Source organism: Cucumis sativus, chromosome 7 (genome assembly GCF_000004075.3).
Source record: "Cucumis sativus cultivar 9930 chromosome 7, Cucumber_9930_V3, whole genome shotgun sequence".
NCBI classification, from domain to species: Eukaryota; Viridiplantae; Streptophyta; class Magnoliopsida; order Cucurbitales; family Cucurbitaceae; genus Cucumis; species Cucumis sativus.
The window spans coordinates 2,465,715-2,482,945 of record NC_026661.2 but is presented as its reverse complement, the minus strand read 5'-3'; the positions used below and the strand labels follow the sequence as shown (position 1 = coordinate 2,482,945).

General features: G+C 28.2%; 2 protein-coding genes across 2 annotated transcripts; both read right to left on the bottom strand.

Annotated features, from left to right (window-relative positions):
- Nucleotides 1–1,706: 1,706 nt before the first annotated feature.
- LOC101204790 (cytochrome b561 and DOMON domain-containing protein At5g47530) lies at nucleotides 1,707–3,395 on the bottom strand. Its single transcript, XM_004144464.3, has 3 exons — nucleotides 2,729–3,395; nucleotides 2,364–2,618; nucleotides 1,707–2,261 (listed from the first exon to the last, which is right to left on the bottom strand). The coding sequence occupies exons 1-3, from the start codon at nucleotides 3,338–3,340 to the stop codon at nucleotides 1,956–1,958; spliced, it is 1,173 nt and encodes a 390-aa protein (XP_004144512.1). The 5' UTR covers nucleotides 3,341–3,395; the 3' UTR covers nucleotides 1,707–1,955.
- An 8,361-nt stretch (nucleotides 3,396–11,756) lies between these two features.
- Nucleotides 11,757–16,986, bottom strand: LOC101205039 (homeobox protein knotted-1-like LET6). The gene is made up of 4 exons (XM_004144465.3): nucleotides 16,224–16,986; nucleotides 15,315–15,546; nucleotides 12,311–12,555; nucleotides 11,757–12,172 (listed from the first exon to the last, which is right to left on the bottom strand). Exons 1-4 carry the CDS (start codon nucleotides 16,581–16,583, stop codon nucleotides 11,957–11,959), a joined length of 1,053 nt encoding a protein of 350 aa, XP_004144513.1. The 5' UTR covers nucleotides 16,584–16,986; the 3' UTR covers nucleotides 11,757–11,956.
- Between the last annotated feature and the right edge of the window lie 245 nt (nucleotides 16,987–17,231).

Sequence of the window (17,231 nt, the reverse complement as noted above, 5' to 3'; positions counted from 1 at the left end):
AATTACTTATAATTTTTTTTATTGATAATAGAAGTATATCATTGATCAACTTCTATCACTGATAGCCTTATATTATGTCATTCCAGAATTTAACGATGAATTAATTGGAGAATTTCAGGGTTAGAAGCCTCAAACGGACGAGGGTGATAGAGATCAAAGGGAGGAGGGTGAAAGAGATGGGAAAAAAATGAGAAGAAAGAAGACCAATAGCAAGAATACATATATAATTGTAAAGGTTCAATGAGAAATTAAAAAAATGAAGGAAAGATTGAAATTTTTTTAAGCTAAATTTGCAATTACTTTCAAATGTCACTCTATCCTTCGTTAATCAAATAATTGTAAATATAATAATTATATTCAAAATATTAACATATATAACAACATTTAAAAAAATACAAATATAACAAAAATATGTTAAAGTCATAATTGATAGAACATAGACTATATTAAAAATATTGGTCTATAGAGTCGTATCAACGATAGAACTCTATCATTGATAGACTTTGCTATATTTGTAATTTTTAAAAAAAATTGTTGCTAAAACTTAATTATTATTCTAAAATTGCTCCCTACTAGAATTATTATTAATTAATTAACCTTCTTAACAATGTTAAGGGAGTGTTTTCAAATATAACAGTCAAAATATTTACAAGATATAACAAAATTTCATATTCTATAAATGATAATCACAGACAAATTTTTATAAGTGTTGATAGACATTAATAGAAATCTATCAATGTTTGTTAATATTTATCATTCATAGAATATGAAATATTGTTATATTTTGTAAATATTTTTTACTGGTTTTTTGCCGTTTTGTCATTTACTATAATTTTTCTTGCTATTATACTATTTTTTATATTTTTTTAGTTTTCTTTAAAATGACAAAATTAAAGAAAGATAAAAGCTAACATTTATTTTTCTTTTTAAAAATATTAAAATTTAAACATTTATAGTCTATAAAATATATAGTCAATACTGCATATTTACACTAAATTAAGTTAGGCTTATGTTCCCAGTATAATAACTATTTATTAGCAATTAAGTAAACTTTGGTTCAATAGTATTAATATAATCTTCATCCCGAAAAGTCTTCAAAAGTTAAATCAATTTTTTTCTCTTCTATTAACTATTTGTCCTAGTCCGGTAGGATTGTTAAGGTTTGGTTCATTTAGCACTATTTTCCAAATATCTAAAACGTCACTCTTGAGTCAAATATAAACTAAATTAAGAGACCCAAAGTGTTACATACTCGAAGATAAAAATTTATAATCACATTTATGTTTAATATTTAAGAAAGGATCAACGTTAACCTCTAGATTTGATAAGTGTTTATTTGTATAGTTCATCAATTCATGGTACATGATTGTACTATTGATTTCTAAGATGTTAATCGATAACTCTATCTACTAGGTTATAATCGAGTTGACAAAAATATCCGTTTTATATGTTGGGTAAGTTTTTGGTAGAGAAATCACTAAACTTTAAAAAAAAGTATTTTTCGTGCAAAATCCAAATTAAATTTTACTATATAATCGAGGTTAAATAGTTGGACTTTTTATCGTACATATTCAAAATATTTAAGAATAATATTTATACATTTTTTTTAAATCCAACCTCTAACCACAAAGATTTTAACCAAGTTGGATAAAATTGGTTGAGTATCCATAATTATACCAAAACTTTGAATCCAATGTAGACTTTTGTGGAAGGTTGAGACCAAAATAACTCTTATAAGTAAAGATCATTTGTTTATTGATACAATGGAAAAAAAATTCCACAATATAATCATGAATGAGAAAAAAGAGACAGCTCTTTATCTTTACAAAAATAAGTATATAAAAGAAAATACAAACAAACAAACACTAAGAAATCTTACATGAAAATCAAACAAAACCCAAAACCTCTTAAGAAGAACTAATGGAACTTGTTGAGATGGACAAGAAAGAAAGGGACTAGACTCTGTTTTCTACTTTGGCATTAGAATTAATGTTATGTGGGAACTTATTGGAATTGGATCTCCTTCTCTTGATCACAATGAACCATGTAATAAGTTCGAGAACAAAGGCCACAGCCCCCAAGAAGATGATGACTCCAGTGTAAGCTCTTCTCCATTTATTTTCAGGACTCAAGATTTTTAAACCTTCGAACACATTGATGATACTCATAATGATCACACTGTATCCTATGGAGTGATGGTAAATATTCCAATAAATTCTGTACTTGTGATCCTTGTTTGGCCTCAAAAGCAAAGCAAAAACCTGTTTTAAAGCAAAAAAAAAACAAATCCAAAACCATTAAGTTGTGATAACGACTCAAATAGATTTCAAAGGGATTCTTTTGTATGGTTTAATTTAAATTACCTGAAGAGTTCCTAGGGCAAACAGAGCAATCCCAATGTTGCGATGAGTAGTGTATTGAACTGCAGCCGACTCGCCGCCGAGTTTGATACCGGTAGCCCAGCCGGCGACACCGACAGCGTAGGCGGAGGTCTGGCAGGCGACATGAAGGTAAAACCAAGCAGGATCTGCAGCCTTAAAGACCTTCAAATATCGAGCGAAAATGGCTCCCATTGGCATTAAAGTCCCCCAACTCACCGCATTCAAAACTCCATGAATCTGAAAATTAGAACCCACAAATTAGACCAAATCCTCCAAAGGGTTTCACAAATGGAGAAAATAAAACAAACCCCGATTAAAAGAAGAAAAAAAAAAGACGTGAGACTTACGTTTCTTCTCTTAAGAACAGAATCCACTGCCACTGTGCTAGATCCAGTAAGCAAATTCAGAGTACCAAGTGACAGTCGATTGTCCCCGACAATGTTATGGGAAGCTGGAGAGCCTTGACTCATGGGACCTTCTTGCCACACCTGATTGATGGTGGTTAAACCAGTGGGAAGATTAATAGTTGCGAAAATGGTCATTTCCTCGTTGGTATAAGTGGCGGAAAGTTGAGGAACTTCAAAGCTCAAACTGCTCTGTTGCATAGTTGGAAAAGGTCGTTCAATACTTGAAGTGTAAACATGGGGAAGACCAGAGGAATTTCGGTAAGCGATGAGAGCTTGAGAACCGAACATGGCGAGGTCTTGCTGGTTAATGGCCCAAGCAATCCATTGATCGGGAGCGGTGGAAGGGCGTCTAAAGGCGATTTTGAGAGTGGAGTTTGAAGGATTGTAAGTCCAATGGAGGAAAGAGTTGAGAACTGGATGATCTACACAAGCTGCAAAGACTTCATTGTTGGCGAAACCATTGTAGTTTCTGCAAGTTTGCGCTGAAGAGGAAAGGGAAAAAGATAAGAGAAACAAAGCGGCAATGAAGAAGGTTTGGAGTTTTGTTGCCATGGCGGATTTGGGGTTTTGGAATTGGGAATCGGGAATTGAGAAGAGAAGATGTGGGAATTTGAGTAGAAATGTAGTGAATTTATAGGGGAGTAGTTTTTATTTTGAATTTTATATTTCAGTTAGGAATTAGGAAATGGGGAAGAAGAATACGTAAGTCCACACGGCTTGGGGAAAGTCTAAACTTTTACTATTATTTATTTCTTCTAAAAGGGCTTTTCAAACTTGCTTACTCGGTCTAGGTCTCCACGGTTTTAATTACTCTCCTTTCTTTGACCACTACTATTATTGTGTCTATTTGTTTAATCCATTTTTTCTTTTATACAAATTTTGAATTGCAAATCTCTATAAATTAGTTTATATTCTGCTTGATTTCAATCCCTCAAAACAATCATTTTCATGGTAAATAAAAGAGTTTACAGTAAAAATATTTATAGATAACAAGCAGTTTTTCTTTTTTCTTTTTTAAATTAACCACCACAAACTTGTTAGGAGAACTAATTTTATATTTATTACAAGTATAAGAATTAAAATTGAAAATACTTTAAAAAGTTTAGGTTATTATCAAATATACCAAAATGGTGTAATTATTGTCTACATAACATCTTTGGATTAACAAAGATAATGATGCTTAAAACTGAATCTATAAATCATTAATAATTGAATAAAATAAAGATTTATACGATTATGAAGAAAAAAAAAGTATAATTTGACCACTAAAATTTAGTGAAAACATCACTTGAATGACCTCAAAGAAAACAAACCCACCAATGAAGATTGAAGTGTAGAAGTTAAAGAATCACATTAGTATTATAAGTTAAATCAATTTCTTTTTATATTGTGATTATTGGTATTTTTTTAATCATCACTTGACCACTAACTACCACATTATTTTACTTAAAAGAATAGGGAATGTGTAAAATGGGAGTCTCAAGTCAATTATTTTATAGAAAAAGCCAATTTAATATTCCACACAACTTTTCTCTATGAATATATTTGGTGTAATATTCCACACAACAAAATAATGCAGTGTGAAAAGAAAAGATGTTTCATAGAAAAGAATTTATTAAGTAGTGGAGAAAGATTTATTTTAGGACAATGTACAATAAAAGTATTCATGTCATCATTGCTACGTGCATGTTGATGTCAATTAGGCTAATATTAAATATTGTTAAGATAAGTCTGGTTGGTGAATATTTTTTAAAACGTCATTATTACAAAATACTCATCCAAGTCTAAGTTTGAAAAAGATAGAAGGTAAGCATATAAGTTGCATGTTCTCATCTGTAGCGAGATGACTAGAATATTAGATTTGCTTATCTCCACATGCAAACTATGGCCATCCTAGGCGAGATAGTTAAGTGATTTACTAAGATCTCCACATACATACCGTCATCCTAGGCAACATGAGATGCAATACTGATATAATCGTTGTCTTTTTAATACAAAATCTTTATGACCGTTTAACGTTATAAAAGAGTCAAACAGTTTAATTCCATTTTGTATTTAATTTCCAACGTTATCCTCTGTTAATTACAAACATTTACATAGTTAAACTTTCCTATTTAATTACCAACGTCTTTTTGAGTCTCCTCTGCTATTGTTCACATGAGATTTCCAAAAAATTTGATACGTGAAGCTGAACTAGTGTTAATGTTGTATTTTTATTGATTTGATGCGATGTGATTCGATCTCTAGAATTTGATCTTTTGATTCTCTCTCGATTAGATGTTTATGCTTGATTTAGAGGAAACGGAGGACGTGATGTTCTTGAAGTTTGTTGAACGCCTAGGATTGATTTGGGGAAGCAGAGCACATGTTCTCCTTGAAGTTAGAGTCTTGAAAGAACGCTTATATCTTCAAAGAAGCTTCAACATTCGAGGATGGTCGACTTGAGGAAGCTCTTGGGAGAATTCTCTCTAGACCTTCTAGACTAAAAAAATTTCAACCCTTACAAATGAGGATAACTCCTCTATTTATAGAGTTCTTTGGGTGGGTTTTATGGGCTTAAGCCTAATTGTTCCATGGACCAGACCCATGAACTCAATCACATGGATTTTGGTCATATTTAGCATTTAGGCTCAATAAGCTTATTTTTTTGGCTCAATTGAACTTAACTCAAATAGATAATATTTAATTGAACCAAAATAATTAACTTAATCCAATAGTTATGATAAAAACATGTGGTATTATCAGAATTGGCCAATTTTTGTTTTTAATTTTAATTTGGGATACATATCGGTTTTTTAATTGGTTCCAAATTCAATTATTTGCACTTTTCATCATTAATTTAGTAAATAATGTGACAATTTGTGATTGGTCTTAAAATTTCCTATTCAGCGGCTATATAAACACTTTTTCTTCTTCATTTTGAGAGATGAGAAAAACAAGAGAAAAAATTATTTCAAACTATCTTTCTATGAGTTTTTCAAGCAATCAAAAGTGTCTATTTGAGTGTTGGTATTCCAATCAGTTTTAGTGCAATCATGATTAAAGAACACATCGATTTTACCCTAGGGACGGCGAGACTATATAAATATGTTTGCACAAATGAGCAAAATCGAGAAACGTTTTAAAGAAAGTGAAATCTGATCAGGCTCAACATTTTTTTCTTAACTTATTTATGTTTTTCAGTAGGCGTTTTGACCAGACAACTTGACCGGTAGGCAAAATGACTAAAGAAGGCATCTTGTTCAAACGAGATACCAATATATCAGGCAAATCAGCACGCGAGTTGTTTAGGCATTTAGTTTAGACGTTACATCTTCTCAACGAGTTATTCCTTCGAGGTGTTCCAACAAGTTTATATATACATCTTTTAAAAGTTGGAAGCATTACTTAGTCCATAAGTCTAAAGTTTAGTTAGTTTAACTCAACGATAATTGATATCTATTAATTTCTTTCATGTTGAAATTTAGGGTTTGTAAGATAATGTTTTCATTTTCTGTTTCTCACCTCTTGTTTGACAAGACTACGTTGGATAATTATTACAATTTTCTGTTTCTTAAAAAAAATAGAAACAAAAATTTGGTTTGATAATCATGTCTTGTTTCTTGTGTTATTTGTTGTATTTATTTATTTAGTTTGAATCTAATTTAATGATATAAAACATAAAAAAAAACATATAGAATTCATTAAAATATAAAAAAATATTATAAAGCGTTAACATTATAAGATACACATAAATCTCGTTGCAAAACTAATAACTATAATTCAATAGGTTTTAATAATTATATGTTGTCAAAATTTGATTTGAAATATTATTTCTCATTCAATTCATTTGTCTTAAACTTTAAAACATCGCTTTTTTTATATATATAATTATTTGTCCTATTATATCGTACACTTTCTTTTCGTAATTTTAGCAATAAAAGATTATTACTTATTTAAACATTTTATTTGTAAACTAATGAATTATAGGACATTTTTTAAAAAAAATAGCAAAATAAATTAAAATATTTATCAGTTATAGTAAAATTTTGGATTCTATCAATGATAGTCATTGATAGACTTCTATCACTAGCTATTAATGTTACTGATAGATGCATATTAATGACTATCAATGTTTATTATTGATAAAATAAGAAAATTTTGTTATATGTTGTAAATAGTTTATCAAATTTGCTATTTTTGATAATTTCACATAAATTATTGTATATAAATAAAGAAGATAGCTTTTTTAGGAGTTAAAAAAATTGACAAATTATTTACACTGCGTGTAATAAAACTACTAAAAGACAAAATTGATTACACATGATTTTTTATGAAACAAAAGTCCTTTGTAAAATGTTCTATTTTTGACAATTTTTTTCTTTTCATAGATAGCAAAATGGTCTAACTGATGCTTACAAATATTACAAAATACCAATATAAAATTCCATTTTGATTTTTCTTTTTCATTTTGGTATACACATTTATAGCAATTTTTTATTTAAAATAATTTATCTAAATATTAATATAAATAAGTTTTTCTATTTTAATTTATAACATTTTTTAGTTTTATTTTACTGAACCATGCGATGTTTAAAATTAAAGACAACTATAATATGATATAGTAAAACAAACTTATTATTGTATAGTGAAGTAGAAAATTTATTTTATAAGGAAAATTGTTAAAAATAGAAAATTTGACTAAATATTTATAATTTATTTAAATTATGTGTAAATTTTTTATCTTTTAGTAGTTTATTTTTATGAAATGTAAACTTTAAATAGTTTGTCAAAAAAAATTTTAAAAAAAAAACCCATTTTATAATGGTGAAATGCAGAAATATCAAAAATTCTATTTTTTTAATATATTATTAGCGTAAAATTAGAGGTTGATTTTTTTTAAACTCCATAAAAATGCATTAAATAATAATTATCTTCGAGTAAAAAAAAAAACATAATGTAAATGTTAACTTGGATATATAGATAGTCAACTATTACAATAAAAAATTCTTTGTTGAAACATCTACTCATAGACACGAAATCATTCAAGTGTATTATTAATTATACTTGAGTTAATTTTAAATGAAAGTTTAAGTGTGTAATACAACTACCACTATATTTTATAGGTAATTTTTGTAATATACCCACGTTACAAAATTTAAAAATACATTCACATATACCTATGGTTTTATACATTTTTGTTATGCAATTGGCGTAGTCTCACTACTTATATATATTTATCCACTAATTTTACTTAAAAGGATTAGGAATATATTAACAAAAATAATAAGTGATTTTTACACCTAATAAAGTTTTAGAATTTTAATTTAGAGTACAATACACCCTTATGAGTTGATGTTATTTGGTTTCCAAAGTTTCAAAGCAAACATTTTAATGTTTGAGAATATAACGATAGAAGTTTATTAGTTTATTAGTGTCTATTGATATATATCATTGATATATTTTGAAATTTTGTTATATTTGTAAACATTTTTTTTATGAGTTTTGCTATTTTAAATAATTTTCTAAAAGAAAATACAATTACATCTTATTATTTTAAAAGCTATAAAAAAACTCGCAACTAAAGTCTAATTCTTTTTCCCCATTTTTTTGGTGTCCCTTTCAAGAAAAAAAAGAAGATGCAGTTGGGGTAAGCAAGTAGGAGAAAAGGAAAGAAAGTATAGAAATCAACCTTGGCATACTTTTGGAGATCACTAATTGGAAAACACCCCGAAACTAAACACCAATTTTCAAAATCGATTTCACATTTCAACAAAAACGGGTTTTGTTTCAAATTTGCTATCATAAGCTTTTAAAAGTAAACTTTAATTCAATAACATCTCTTTCAACAATAATAATTAGATTCTAATTATTATAAATCATACAAATCAAACTTTAACATTAGATTAAATATTCACATGACAAATACACCTATAGTTCAACTTAGAATATTTCATCAATCACTTGAGTGTTTTCATGTTTAATTACAAACTCGGTCTGGACTTTTTACGGAACAAAATTTAGATCACCTTTAAATTAACAAATTTATATAAATTTAAACATTGGTTAAGATTTCTTTCGACATAATCTACTCTGCGAATCATAAAAGTTAAATTAATAAATTTGTTTTGGTCTACCCTACTTTGAAAAAAAATTAGAATGAAGGCAATGTGGGTACACAACCTGAATCATTTGGTGAAAACTAAAATACACACCAAAGCTCATAAATAAATAAATACAAATTCAAGACCAAATTAGGAGAATTTTCATCATGGATAGCAAGGAATATATATATATATATATATATATATTAAAAATATAATTGAGCAACTCTAGATTTGATAGAACTATTGGTAGTAATTATTTTTAAAAATTGTACACTTATGTTAAATTAATTTAATTGATTTATGGAGTATTTTGGAGCTATTTACCCTTTACAAAATAAAACAGAAAGAAAAGTTTTATTAAGTTGAACAACAGATATTTTATCAAATATTTTATTTTTGTAATTTTCCTTGATTTTAACTTATCATATTGAAGGGTTTTTTTTTAAAGCGTAATAAATGCAAAAACAAATTATTTAGGGCTCATGACAAAAGAAAAGAAAACAACTATAGACAAAATTCACAAATTAATTAATATTTTCAATAAGGGCTGAAAATTGCATTATTTTATGTAATTTTATAGATACAAATTAATTTAGCATATATATTTAGTTTTTTTATTTTTTTAGAAAAGAACTCACGTAAAAAAATACCTATAAACTTTTGAAAGTAAAATAATTTCTTAAACTTTTAAAAGATGTTGATCCGAAACCAATAAAACATTTTTAAAAAAATATTCTTGAACCATTTGTCAAATAAAAAATATATTTAACTATTAACACATATATAGTCTAATAAAACTACCAATGTGAGATTATGTGAAATTTTATGTTTTAATCAAGGTTTAAAATATCGATGTTCTTCTATATATCAAAGTCTTAATTGTACATAAATTTTGATTTCGACGAATATTTTTGAAAAATTTATAAAAAAATAAATTCAAATTATATTTAATATTTTCAAATTTCTAAACTTGTCGGTGTATTATTTATATTAGTGTCTTTTTATGTTTATTTCTTATGATTCATGAAATTTTTTAAGATGTAACAAAAATATTGTTTCACTATTTCTATCGATATCGAATCCATAGAAATGTGAAAATACTGATATAAATATTGACATATTGACGAAAATTTAAAACTACGATTTCAACTTTAAGTTTTAGTTTTATTTTGGGTTGCTAAGGAAATTGGTGTAAAAATTATATTAGTAAGAGTAATTTTGTTTTTTTTTTAATTTAAATTTAAAGATATTTATAAAATTTTTTAAATAGTGTAAGAGTATTTTTTAAACAAAACTTTAAAGAGTTCTATCTAAAACTAGATAGTAAATACATTTTTTAACCATTTTTGAAAGTTTAAGGGCAACTTTGAAACTTTTGAAAGTTTAAGAGCATTTTGAACACAAATCACAAAGTTTATAGGTATTTTTTATAAAGTTAATTTTTATAAATATAACATACCGATAAAATATTTACGGTGCGTGTAATAAAATAAAAAACCTATTAAGTTCACCATTTTTTTTAAACATATTTCAGGTTTGTTCTTCCTTTTAATCATCATCTTTTTTCTCCATCTCCTCTCCAATTTTTTTTCAAGTCTTTTTTTCTTTTTCAATCATTTTTATTTTTATTTTTTTCAAACTGTTAGTTGATTGAAAATGGTGTGTCAAATATTATATATATATATATATATATATATATATATTTCAAATTGTAATTTGGTTGTTTAACGGACATCCAAAAAATATAGGATCAATAAAATCGTTGCGATATTGGATACTCAAAATCTATAGTATACCAAAGAATCTTTTTTAATAAAATAGTTTAGATTTAGGTAGTTAAATTTAAACAATAAAATTTTATAGATCTGTCAAATATAAATAATCGTATACCAAAAAGTTTTGAAAAAAAATTATTGAATAGATTTCCAAATATAGTACCAGTGCAAATGAATGGAGAAGCACTTTTAAAATTTTTATGGTGGATCTTTGGAATTTTTTCATTTTCGAAATTGTTTTATACAATATAATATTATGTATAATTTTACCGCTTATTTTTTTTTTGAAAGACTTGGAGAACCACTGTGAATGAAAAAACTATTGTAAATTAACTTACAAAATATCCTAAAATTTAAGATTATGCACTAAATGATAGACAAGTCTATTAATATCTATAAGTATTAGGTTCGAAAATTTTCAATATTTTTTTGTGATTATCTGTTTTTATTTTACTATATTTGAAATCTTTTTAATTTTTATACAATTTAGTTTGTTTTAAAATTAAGGGTAACTTGTAAAAATGAAAATAAAATAGTCATTGAAGCAGGGGTCGTAGTTGTAATTATGGCTTCAATATTTTAATTGTAAAAAATGTAAAAAAAATAGACCTTAAATTTCATAATAATCATAGAAATTAGATCTGGATGTTTATCATAAGCTCTTTAATTTATTTTTAAAAAGATATATTTTGTTAAATAATGTATAGAGAACAAGTATACAGTTCTATATTAATGTAAACTTGTTTGGTATACACTAAATTTTTGGGATCTAATTATATGGATATTAGGTTTTATGCAGTTCTTAACAATGTCTTTGGACTAAATGTGAGCATTTTCAATTAAACGAAACGTTGATTGGCACATTTGAGCTTCTTGTTCAAAAAAAACAAAAGAATTTAGCTAATATATTTTTAAAAGTTAGAATTTAATCCTTAATAAGATCTCATAAATAGTGATCCCATCTAACAGAAGCCTCTTTGGTAATAACTATTTACGCAAATTTTAGCAGGTGGAGACTCAAAATTAAATTCTAGATCACTTTTCATTTTCCAACTATACTACCAAAATAAAACTTGAAAAAGCAAGCAATGGTTAAAAATGGCAAAAGATCAGGCAAGCAATAAAGCAGCAGTCATTGGTTGAATCAGTACCAAAAACACATACAATAATACAAATTAAAGGAAGGGTAAACTAAGGATTAAGAAGAAGATACAAGAAAAGGAGTGTTTCATAAGTTGAAAATGTAAAATTAATCTAAAACAAAATGGGACATAGCATTTAACATAAACAAAGCAACATTAAAATGGTTACATATGTGAGTCAGAATGAGAGGAAGAACAATCCATAGAGAAAGGATTGCATATGACATTGTCCAAATAGTAATGTGGATGACCAGCATCCATCACCACAAATTGCATATCTTCTGTTGGCTTCCAATGCCTCTTCCTTTGGTTAATAAACCAATTATTGATCTGCTTCAAGTCTAGCCCCGTCGACTCTGCCAACGCCACCTTTTGCGATTCCTGCACCCGATCACATTTTTCCTACCCCGTTAATTTACAACCATAAATGATACTAAACTCATCTCAATTTTGTTTCTAATGAGTTCCTACTATGATTCACGATTATGTATATAGTCGTTACGTGAATGAGATATATACCGAGGGATATGGCCATTTGTAGTGTCGGCTCCACCAGTCGAGCAATTGTTGTCGAGCTTCTTTGGGTAACTTTCCGTTTTTCTTCTTCTTCAAAAACTCTTGTTTTAGGCTGCCAAGATATCCACTGTATTTGCGTAGAAGCTGGCCTTTGAGTTCCTTCACTTCAGCTTGAGGGTCGATGTAATTTTCATTCATATCAACCTCAATCTCCTTCGAGCACTCGTTTTGCCCAACCAACTCGAAACCTAAGACAAACATCCATTGTTTCAAAACACAGCAATGCACAACCCTTTCAACACCTAAATATTTATGGTTTGGAGAAGAAATATCATTAAAATACATTCAAAATTAGAACCCTCCAATAAATTTTGATACAAACAACGTTTTTTTCTAGTACATCAAACTGCCTGAGTGAGAGATCAAACCTTTGACATCTAAAGAAGAGAGTCATACGAATTATCTTTTGTACTAAGCTCACTTGGGTGAAAGATTAAATTCTTAAGTAACTTGACTTTATCCTCACAAACCAAACTTTGACATCTCTCCCCCACAGCCCTTTTTCTAGAAGCTAGCAAGAAATTGAAATATTTGTTAGCATATCCTAGAAGAAGAGGCTAGTGACTGAAGAGTGTATCTTCAAATGGGTCTTGATGGAGTGATAAAGAAGTTCAAAATCAAATCAAACATAGCTCAATTAACATACATCAGTAATTATGAATGCTTTCGTTTAAATCTTCTCACTACCTACTCTTATTTGTTCAACATAGTAGAAGTAGCAGCAACAATAATAGTAGTAGTGGTAGGTTAAGTTTACTCATCCAGAAATAAGGTTTTTACAAATAATGTCTCAACATGACAAAATCAGTAAATTAGCTTACCTGAATAAAGCACTTTACTCAAATTTTCCTAAGTACTTCATTAGTTTTCTTCCTATTAATGCTGTAGAAAAAATTAATTAATTTGATTACTAAATATAATATTAATAAACCAAATAAAAACAGGGTCACATCATAATTTCAAACTTTCTTCAAGTGAGTGAATTCAAATTCAAAATGAATAATCATTTAAAAGAGAAATTATATTCTTGCTTTCCCTTTATAAAGGTTGAAACCAAGCTAAAGACAGCATATAATGAGTCAGGATTTGAACTTTCAATGGTGAAATTAGTAGATAACGAACAAGAAACAGGTCAAAAGTTTATCAAATATATTCCATGTCTAATTTCTTTTTTCTCCATAATACATGGCTAATGTTTGAATGACAGTCACATTATAAATGATTTCTCTAAATATAGTCTTTCTAATAGTATGAAATATCGTTTCAATTCATCATAGATATCAATAACATAAACATCCTAAACAAATCAAAATGAAAAATCCATCTTATCAATTAGTTTCAAATTCTTCAAAAACATCCCACAACAAATCTGTAAATTAAATGCAGTAATTACCTAATAAATACATTTATTATTTTCAATTATAATATAATTGCATAAACAAAGTACAAAAGATATTCAAACCTATAAAATTAGACAAAAGCTGTTTCATTTAACAACTATCTGGTTTTAGGAGTTCATGCTGACAAACAATTACTTCTGTCCATAAGTAGCTTCAAAGACCTTAAGTTTTGTTTAAAGAGATTGACTTAGAATATAAATATTTCTTTAGAAACTACTTAAGAAAATAGGGAGGAAGCAAGACTAATTTTAATTAAAAAATCATTATTAAACTACACCTTAGTTATTGGATCCTAAAAGTTAAGCTGCTAGCAACCACATCAATTCCACCTTAATGCTACAGTTTTTTTTTTTTTTTTTTGTTATCTATCTTTTAGGTAGGTTTTCAAAATTCAAACCAAGTTTTCAAAAACAAGCTTTTATTTATGTTTCTAAAAATTATGTTATGATATATCAAATTCAAATATTTGTCCACAAGAAAAATGAAAACCAATACAAAAATATTTCAAAAGCTAACAGGTTCATTATGAGAATAAAACATAGATTGATCCAGTAATTTCTCTTGAAATGGGAGATCAAAATCCCCACTTTTATATTGGTAAAAAACTCTCCAAATCACAAGACACATGATTAGAGAAACACTTTTCTATGGTATATATCTAACATAAATGTGCAGTGCATGTTTATGAATGACTTTAAATAAACTTCAAATAATTTTTTCATACTAATACGATAAAAGTGTTATAAACCACTTCAAAAGAACTCGTAAACATACCTAAAGTTATCTTTTGAGACACAAAACAAACCTAGGCGATTTGGATCCTACCTATCTAACCATTTCAAAATCACTTTCAAATGTAATTTCTAAAGTGAAGAGAACCAAAATCAAATGTCCAGCAGGCTTGGATTATACATAGACATAGACATGTAGGGAGAAAATCTAAAGGTCTTCTACACTACCCTAATGATCACATAATACAAACAAATAAAAGCATTAATATAAAAGGTTGGCTTTCCAATAAGCCTTTTCCTCAACCTTCAACACGAAACAAATTGTGCACTTAACTAAGACACAGCATTATAAAAGGTTGCAAAAGAAGGAAAAAAAACCTTATCATTCATGTTTTAGTGAGTTGAATTAAAAAATCAATTTTACTACTTTCAAAATCATTTTAAATCATGTTTTCGCTTAAAAGCTTAAAATTAAACATTAAATTAAATTTGAATCATGATAAGTGGTTTCAATTAGACAAATTTAATTTAAACACGTACAAAAATCGTCTCCAGTCTCTTTCTTGACTCAAATATTTAATCAGTACTGAGATTTCTGAAGTTGGATTTGATGTGCAATTAAGATCCAAATATGAATAAAAAGGACAGTACATCAGAGCAAAACCATTAGCTATAGTATTGCGCAGATGCTAAACAATCATAATAACCTAATACGAAGGCAAAATGACAATATATCGTATCATATAATATAGCAACATTATAAAAATGAAAATAAAATGACATTTTAAGAATAATAATAGAGAGAAAGAGAGTGACCATCAGAAGAAACTGCTTCGGCTTTCAGCTGAGACTCAATTCTTGAGAAAAAAAGCATTGCTTCTTTAAAAGGTTTGGTCAACTCCTGTTCATATTTAGTCAACATCTCACAATAAGCCTCCATGAACTGATCCAACGCTGGATCATTCCCATGCCCCGCCGCCCTACAGCTTCCCGTCGCCACCGCGCATGCTTGCTCCAGCCTCGCTACGACTTCAGGCGGCGCACCCACCTGAACCAACAGCATTTTCACACACACTCACATGAAATCATGTTCATAACAAAAACACAACAGTCACGATAATACATAAATTACTGATTTTAAATTATGAAAAATTAAAAGAAGACCTAATAAATGCTAATCAAGAAGAAATAACAACAAATGGGTTAGAAGGGAAAAACAAAGAACCTTACCAACAAATTTACTTTCTTTGTTAGATTTTAAATCATGGGAAATTAAAAGAATATCCCTAACAAATATTAAGCAAGAAGAAATAGCAACAAATAGGTTAGAAGATATAATTTTTTTAAAAAAAAAAAAAACTTGCCAACAAATTTACTTTGTTTACTCATCTTCCTAAATTCTTCATATTGATCGGAAAATTAAAAGAAGCCGTAATAAATAATAATCAAGAAGAAATAGAAACAGATAGGTTAATTAGAAGATATATATTAGAAAAAAAAAAACAAGAACTCTCTTATAAATTAACCTTCTTTACTCGTCATCTTAAAATACGAGTATCGTATTTTTAAGGAAATTAAAAGAAGGCCTGATATCAAAAAATAGGGTTATCAAAAAGAAGAAGAAAAACGTACCAACCCAAAATTATCATTAAATTTTCACACTTGTATTTGAATGAAACTTAAAATTAAAGCTTAAACTGATTGATGAAGATAAGAATGACGAACCTTTTGACAGTTGACATAAGCAGTAAGGAGGCGAGGGAAGAGAGGATGAGCCATAATTTTAGCTTTGGAAGTAGAAGTAGGAGGAACAACATGATCGTTACTATTATTTGTATGAGGTTGAGGAAGAAAGGCAGAAAGAGGAGTTTGAGTTTGAACATTATTATTGTTGTTGTTGTTGGAAGTAGAAGAAGACCAAGACAAAGGCAAGAACATCTTGTTGTCAAATGTTTGAGGATTATTATGAGTTTTATTGATCATCATCATCATCATGGAAGTGTTATTAGAATTGTTGTTGTTGGTCGTGCTGTTACAAGTAGCCATGAAAGAACAGCTGCTACCACTGGATCCACCTCCTTCCATCTCTGATCTTTCTTCCTTTTCTCCCGCTATTTAAGCTTAACAAAAACAGTCTTCTTTGTACTTTTTTTTTTTTTTTTTGATGTCAAATGGAAAGAGAAAGAAGGCTATAAATTATTGTTTTTTTTCTTTTTTGTTTTGGATTTTGGGGTTTACCTTCCCAATGGAAGGGAACCTCGTTCATTGGACCAAGAGAGTGAGAGTTTTTGGTTTTTGGGGTTGTTTTCTCTGACTGACTGGGATTTTTGAAGAAGAAAGAAGAAGATGAAGAATGGGGGAGTTCTTTTTTTCTTTTTCTTTTGTTGGGGGAAAGTGTAAAATTTTGTTGATGGGTTAATGTGGTAATAAGAAAGAAGTTGGAGGGGTTGAAGGGATCAAAATGGATAATCAGAAGAGTGTGTGTGTGTGGTGGGATTGATGGGAATAAAGGTCTTTTTGGTGCTATTGGAGGAGACACCCCTTCTGCCTTACACACTCTTCAACTCTCTCACCTTTTAATTATTTCTTCTTTTTATTTTTTTTTTTCATTTACTTAGGTAGGTTAAAGAAATGGAAAATTTTACTCACCATTTGAGATTAGTAATTTACAAGTTTCTCTCACATTTTTCCCTTCATATATGATAAAAAAAAACAAGTTAAATCCAAGCAATT